Raw genomic sequence first — 8,028 nt, 5'->3', positions numbered from 1 at the left:
TTATCGACCCGTTCATTCATAGAAAATATCCATCATAAGATGATGGATATTTTCCTAGAAGCCTTCGGCAGTCTTGGTTGAGGGGTCTAATGTTATCAATTCACCCATTAGTGTCCAAACATCCGTGCGTTGTCAACAGGCTTATGGTATGCTGAAATTGCTAAACAAAAAAGATTTAAAGTAAAAATTTCAAACCAAATGTAACATATTGGTTAAAAATTCGAGGATATGAGAAATTTATAGAGGAATCAGTGGGATTAATCTGCTTTTGTTCACGCCAACCAACACATCTTTCCAAGACGCCACGTAAGCCTTAGTTGTACATGCTTGTAACATGTCTGTAACATGTTACAAGCCCGGAGAAGCAGTACAAGCCTCTGCAGATATTTCCTTCTCTCTGGACGTACTTGGTATTGGTGGTTTCTCAAGAGAAAAATTTCTTTTTGGAAGTAAGACAGGATGATCTATTAACATTTCCATTAGAACTGAGAACCAAAGTTGTTCTGGCCTTTTGGACGCTTTGTTGTTGTGTCTTCCGAAGAAACCTTTCCGAAGACTGAAACGACTGGATACTTCCCCTACCAGTTTTAGTATAACGCATTCGTCCCAAAACTGTCTAGTTCTGTGTTCTAAGAAGAGTACCTCTCGAGTGTTTTCATTATTCTTGAAGCAAAACAATCTGTCTGGCCTGCCCCACCTGTTTTTAGCCTCTCGAACACTGACTGTAGTTCCTAATCGTTGGAGTTGAGTTTTCACTGTGATTCCCTGTCGGCTTGCTTGTTAAGCAACGTTGATATCCATTCTGCAGTAAGTGTGGTCCAATTGTTTTGTAAGTTTTCACATTTTTGTATCCCTATCTTTACTAGGTAGCAGAAGGCTGCCATGTTGTCAACATACAAATATAGAGCCTATTTTTTCTCCTTTGTGAATGTTTTTATCGTAGGCAATATTGCCAAACGCTTTCGCTTATCGAAGTGATGCTCTGAATTACCCTGCTTAGTTTTCTGATGGGAATTGAGAAGATGCATCTGTGTATATAACCATCTCCAGTTTTAGATGTCTCCCTCGGACTAATCTTATAATATTTATCCACCACTTCTTTCTATAATGATTCCTGTAGAGTTGCATCACATCCTCATTGTAATTCTTTCCCTGTTTCTGGGCCCGGATTACATATTTTTGTAATCCCTGCAGTTAAAGGCTATTTATGCAGCTGGTGCTGTTATACACAATTTCCCTATCAGACTTAATAGTTTCCTTAAAGTGTGTTGGACCTCACCTAAGATACCTTGGCACAGAAGTATTAAATTATAAACTGTGTTTATGGAAGAGAAACTGTTATGTTTTTGCCTATTTGTAAGCCGGTCCCGAAAGAAGCTTCGTGTCGGAGGAGTTGATGCTTGTACTTGAAGATGTTCATGTACCTCCTCAACATGTCAAGGATTGGTAATAGTTCTTCAGGCGTTCATCTAGATTCCTGGTCCATTGGTGCAGTGGCAACGTTTCGACTTGTAATCATAAGATTCCAGGTTCGAGTCTCCACTCTGGCTCATTTTTAATGTTGTGTTGTCAGCCCGTTTGGTGCCGTCTACTGACCGCTAACCAGCTTGTGAGGCAGACAAGCAAAATAGAACAATGCTACACGTATCTCAGGCGGTAATGTTACATGATTACAGTCGAAGGGAAGGAAGAGGCAGCCATTAGGATGGAATCTCCAGGGATATTAAAAGTTTCCGATACTTTCTTAACGTAATTCCTCTTGTTAGTTGTTAATTTTACAGGTTTTAGACGGGGGGCTTAATAGAAGGAAGGCTATATAAAGGGAGGGGGGTAAACAAATAATAGAATTTTAAACACAATATCTATTTTTTAAATTAGTTTTATATAAGATTTATATAAGATGTTAACTACATCTAACAGAAGTTTTGCGTCTTTCATGTACCGCTCCTCTTCTGGGACGTCAAACGGATCAACTGGTTTCAGAAAATTAAAAGATAGACTTATAGTGCCTGAAACATACACAGCCCGTTGTAAAAAAAACCATAGATATTTTGCAAACAAAACTTGGGGAGAAAAAATTAAAGCTGCATATGGATATCGTTGAATATGACTTTAAATCAACGAATAATATCAAATTTCTTTGACTACTTTTACTTTTTTATGGGGAAGGGGGGCTAAATAAAGGGAGGAGGCTAAATAACTTTTTGAGTCGTTGGAGGGAGGGGCGTATCAAATATTCTTCTTTGTGTTCTTTCGAAAAATAGGGAAATATATGGTCATTATATTTATAGCTAGAGGTGAATATTTTTAAGATGGGACAAATAGATGATGTTAACGTTATACAGCCGGCGCTCGTTATCTTAACTACCCGTTATCTCGATTTTTCCGTATCTCGACCAATTTTTATGGTCCCTTGAGTCCCTTTTATAACGTTATCTCGATTTCCTGTAATTTTTCGAATTTCATCTTACACAAAAATTCGATCAGAAAAACATTGGAATTTTCGAATTTCTCAAACTTTCTCAAAATTAACATTTCAAATGTTTACAATTTTCTCTTTGTGTACACATCATGTCTGGTATATAGCGTAAGCTCGAGGTAAAAAAATTGTTTAAAAAGTGCAAATCTCTAAAGGAGTTGGAAAAGGAACCTTTCCTTATCTCGACCTTTTTCACGATTGACGCTCCTTATCTCGAACTTTCGTTATCTCGAGCTTTTTCACCAGTCCCGAGATAAAGAGATCGAGATAACGAGCCTCGACTGTTTGAGGGACTTAAGAGTGGGTCAAGTAAGCGCTAGCGGCTTTGAGGAGGAGGATGGTTGGTCATGGAATATACTTTTATTTCCATAAAATTCTACAAACAAGAATACACAGACGACACCAATTTTTATCTATATTAAGCACCTCCTTCACCTCTACAACAATTTTTCATGAAGCAGTGTCCTTCTAGAGGGAATAAATCGGTTCTTCGTTGCTGGAACATTAAAAAGAAAATGCGAGGCCAGCTTTGAATGACTTGTGGGTGCTTTCAGATGAAAATTCATCTACTAGTGGTGGCTTGACATGTCTCTAGTCTGTTTCCTTGGCGGTTCTTCCCGACTTTAGTCACAAATTGTACTTCTTAGTAAAAAATGAGCTTGTAAGGGCATTTTCCCAATGTTGTTCCCAGAGAACCTTGAGAGAAACCTCGAAAGCAAGGTCTGTCTCAATCAGCTCTGGGGACGAGAATTGAATAGCTGACTAAATAGCTGACGCCTTGCGTAAATTCGATTCAACCTCCAAAAATAAGTATTAAGCCTACTCTTTCGACTTTAGTGATAGAATGACCTTGTGACACATGCAAGCAACCGACGGTTAATAAAAAATTTCCAAGAACAGTGTAAGCCGACAACTTATAAATGTCTCAGCAAATAAGTAAACAAGAAGCGCTGACAACGTTATTAAATAAGTTCCATTGTTGGAAACTCGGTTATTTCAGGCATATCGTGCTACAAGAAGATACAAAAAAAAAGAAATCAATAAATACATCTAGTCAATCAAGTGATGTAGTTTTGCAGATATAAGCTCGTCCAAGAGAACAATGTCATCGATCTAAGTAGTCAATTACCGACGGGCTTCACACGGTTTCATTTTGTAGTAATCAAAAATTTTATACCAATTTTTTAGTCGTTATATTTTACCTTTTTCTTGTTCTTTAGAATTTTTAACTTTCTTCTTTGGGAAAATAATAACTTGAAGTACTTCGAGAAGCATTGTGAAAATCTCGAGTATGGAAAACAGTGAGCATCCAACCCACAATCCTAGTTGTCCACCAAGATCGGATAAGAATGCATTTCGATCATATAACGGTTTGTGTATTGCTATAGAGACAGAAAAATCGTTGTAAAATATCTGGATTGCCACCACGTTTTCTTTAAACGCTTGCTCTGAGAGATTCAGTTTTTTAATCCAAAATCTTAACTTAGCGCTGGAGGGCCACACTGAGTTGGAAATTGTCATATCATATCCAGTAGTTTTACATAAAGGTGGACACTCACAGGGAATTTCGCCTTTATTAAAACTTGCAGTAAAATTTTCAAGGCATGTTAGCTCTTTTTGCGAGATAGCTATAGTCATGTTTAACCCATTCCAGTTTGAGAGTACCACTGCGTTCATATCTCCAACACCACACTTTTTGAACAATTCACGTATGTGGCAAGATAACACACATGAATCAACGCTATAATTGCCAGAATATAGTGGTTTGAAGCTTGGGACATCTCCGTCCGTGCAATTGTCCTCATAAGGACGCTTTAAAAGAATTGCTCGTTTTTGTTTTAAAGCAATTCGGGTTAACTGGTTTGGGGTTGCAAGGACAGAGTAAGATTTTAAATCAGTCGACTGTTCAGGATTACGTACAGTGATATACACACCGGCAGGCAGTAGGTGCATCTCGGGGTCATAGGTATTATAATCGTTTTGGTCAATATTCACAACTAGAAATAATCCGTGCTGTACTCCATTTCGTGGCTGAAATATGTTCCCATTAGGATTAAACTTGAAACAGTTTCCTAAACCTGCAGGAGAAATCATTTTGAAGTCATTTGGGTAGGAACAGTTTTTGCCGTTAAACGAACAAGTCTGTGCCTTAAAGAATAATTCAGGCTGCTGACCTAAATTGAAAAGGTCTTTCTTCGAAAGATTCACCAAAGTATCACTGAAACTTCTCCTTCCCTCAGGTGTTGATAACGACTGATTGTTTTGATGAACTTTGTCTAACAGTTTTCTTACTTCTGTTAACCTGTATGCATTTGAATTACAAATTGTTATTGCTGGGAATTTCAGACCGTTTTTGTGAATTTTAACTTTTACTTGAGTAATGTAATCGTTTGATCTTAACTTTTCTGCTATCACCATGATTTGCACAGTTGCCATTCCAAGGAAGGTAAGAAAAGCGATTACCCAGAACGATCTAGATATAATGTGTCTAGACGAATGTATTCTGCTTATACCATGCGGGCTAGCAGTTTCAGCGTATTCCTTCACTACTTCTGCTGGTGTTGCTGCTTCATCCAACGTGGATACTTTTGGTAAACATAACAAAGTTTTTAACATTTTTGCCTGTCTGTTGTTCGTTAGTTAATTTTCAAAATGGTAACGAGAATAGTCATGAGCAGTATTTTTAAAGTTGACATTACGAAACCGTGTAAAGAAGTGTTTACTCATTGTAATGAAGACTGCCATTAGAACATCTGCTTTTCGTTTTTTCTTTTTTTGCGTAATTTTTTTGCAAATACACTACGCAAAAACAGTGGCCTCTCATCATTATTTTATACTTTAACTATCATCAGGCAAAAAGTTGAAAAATTTAAAAACTTTTATTTTACACTTAAAATAAAACTTTCTCGTCAGCATTCCAGATCTCAACAATAACGCAGTTAAGAAAAAATCCGTATTATCATGAAAGCAGGTCATTTTATTCTGTAAAGGTAAAAAAGACGTTACTTTCGTTTGCGTAAATAAATTTCTAAATCAACTTTGTAATTTAGCAATGTCAACTGCGATGTCGGAGATTTTCAGTATGTTTTGGCTAACATTAGAACACACTTGATTGCTCAATAAGTCAGTAAGATTTAATCAAGACAAAAAGGTTTAAAAAGAGAAATAGGAACATCTAACCAAGCTGATGCGCATGCGCATTAAAATTGTATAAATAACGAAAACGGAAAACACGGTTTACATTGCAGTAAGTAATCCGATATAAAACGTATCACAGAAAGTTCTTCTTAGGTGACATTTTACGTCTATATGTATATAAAACGTATCACAGAAAGTTCTTTTTAGGTGACATTTTACGTCTATAAGTCGAATACTTGTTTTTTAATACGCAGCATAACGCTTGTAAGCAAATTTAGGCTCATATTGCCCAGCCTTTTCGAATCCCTTTCGTGTGTTTTTTGTGTTATGGGTATTTTAATTAGGTACATATTGTTCTATAATTTGTCATACTTCACGCACATTACCACTTATACTGTATGAACGTGCCTTGTGTAATTATGATTTTGGAATAAATCCGAGATCTTATTAAAACGGGCGGTCTTTTCCTTCTTCTTCTTCTTCTTCTTTTTCTTCTTTGACCGATTTTTTAGCGGATTGCCGTAACGTCACGACTCAACCTCGTCCTCAGGACCTCTTTTCGCTCTTTGATATCGGGGACGGCGCGATATCAAAAAAGCAAAGAGATGTCCTGGGGACGAGGTTGGTCACGACTTTCAAAACTTTCGGATGTGTGTATCTTGATATTTGTAAAATTGGGTAAGAATAAAGACTGCTTTACGAATTTAATCACAAATATTGTTATAGACTGTTATTTTAATATTAATGAGCTATGCTAGATACTCCTTTAAATTTTCGTTTCCAGTTATGTTTTTAACGAGGAGGATTTTGTTCAACTAAACCGAGCTCCAGGTACGAGTCGTTCATTTCGAAGGAGCGAGTTCAAGGATTATACTGTTCCAAACAGCACCTTGTACAATGTAGGTTGATTTTGTACATTTTAGGCACGGTCATTTACATACAGTTTTGGTCATCAAAAACAGGATTACAGGGTTGCCGTACAAAGTAGGTTGTACAAACCAGGTTGCACAATGTAGGTTGTACAAAGTAGGTTGTACAAAGTAGGTTGTACAAAGTAGGTCGTACAATGTAGGTTGTACAAAGTAGGTTGCACAATGTAGGTTGTACAAAGTAGGTCGTACAATGTAGGTTGTACAAAGTAGGTTGTACAAAGTAGGTTGTACAAAGTAGGTCGTACAATGTAGGTTGTACAAAGTAGGTTGCACAATGTAGGTTGTACAAAGTAGGTCGTACAAAGTAGGTTGTACAATGTAGGCTGTACAATGTAGGTTGTACAAAGTAGGTTGTACAAAGTAGGTCGTACAAAGTAGGTCGTACAAAGTAGGTTGTACAATGTAGGTTGTACAAAGTTGGTTGGAAAAAGTAGGTTGCGGAAGAATTTTTTGTATTCTATGAAAATTAGCATTACCACTATTTGTACACTAAGGATTTTCACCTTTATGGCATGTGGAAGAGAACAGCACATCGTTTTTCTGCAATTATATTGATTTCCTGCTCATGTAGTGTTACAATGGCAAAAACACGAGTTACTCTGTCAAGTCAATAATCGCTTTTGAAACTCGTGTACTGCCATTTCATCGAAGCAACCATTATTCGGTTTTTTGAATTTCAGGAAACGAGGAACTATTTCAGCTTTGTTGCATTTTTCAAGAAATGTTTAACGCAGAATGTGGTTCTTGACTTTGCGAGTACTTAAGAAATTCTTCCACCAGCCATGTCGTTGCAATTCCAATCTTAATCTTTCAATATCTCCAATCCTGATACGGGGTTAACTACGAATCTTCACGCAATACAATACGAAATACAAGAAAACAGTTGTAACGGGATTTTTTTATGGAAGTACTTTTATGAGAGTCTGGAGAAAGCTAAGAAAGTTTTATAGAGAACAATCAATATCCTCCGCATTTCTATGAGCCAACTGTCGAAAAGACCTTAATAAGATAGTGAAAAGTACGGTTCACCAATCTGAACCTGAAACGGAAGCTAGCAGAAAAAGAGGATGTTGAAATGATTTTTCTCCAGTAAATGGGAAAAATCACAGATCGATTTCAACAATCACTCAATCGGATAAATGTACTGTGTGAAGAAAAGTGAAATCTGTACTGCCGTCATTGAAAGCTCCAGCTGATAAATCCCTAAAGAGTAAGGTAGTTTACAAAAGCAATTGTTCACGAGTTTGTGTTATGTTTGGCAAACAGCCCGTCATCTGATTACCCGAATTTAGGAACATCAAAGAAATGGTCCCGTTGGAGCTCACATCAAAGCATGCAATCCACTATACTGTGACGATGACATGGAAATTCTAGCAAAAACAAATCGATCTGTGTATCATTTAATGACCTTGGAGGCATTGCATATAAAAACAATTAAGCCAATTTTAAAAAAAAAGATGAATATAAGAATAGAACTCT

General features: G+C 36.9%; 1 protein-coding gene across 1 annotated transcript; it reads right to left on the bottom strand.

Annotated features, from left to right (window-relative positions):
- Positions 1-2,777: 2,777 nt before the first annotated feature.
- LOC130657362 (acid-sensing ion channel 5-like) lies at positions 2,778-5,151 on the bottom strand. Its single transcript, XM_057460345.1, has one exon. The coding sequence runs from the start codon at positions 5,093-5,095 to the stop codon at positions 3,671-3,673; it is 1,425 nt and encodes a 474-aa protein (XP_057316328.1). The 5' UTR covers positions 5,096-5,151; the 3' UTR covers positions 2,778-3,670.
- Positions 5,152-8,028: the final 2,877 nt, after the last annotated feature.

Source organism: Hydractinia symbiolongicarpus, chromosome 9 (genome assembly GCF_029227915.1).
Source record: "Hydractinia symbiolongicarpus strain clone_291-10 chromosome 9, HSymV2.1, whole genome shotgun sequence".
NCBI classification, from domain to species: domain Eukaryota; kingdom Metazoa; phylum Cnidaria; class Hydrozoa; order Anthoathecata; family Hydractiniidae; genus Hydractinia; species Hydractinia symbiolongicarpus.
This window is presented reverse-complemented; position numbering and strand designations above follow the sequence as displayed.

Bases quoted from the DNA above. Each gene is read 5' to 3' on its own strand.
- LOC130657362 (XM_057460345.1), bottom strand. From the start codon at position 5,095: ATGTTAAAAACTTTGTTATGTTTACCAAAAGTATCCACGTTGGATGAA.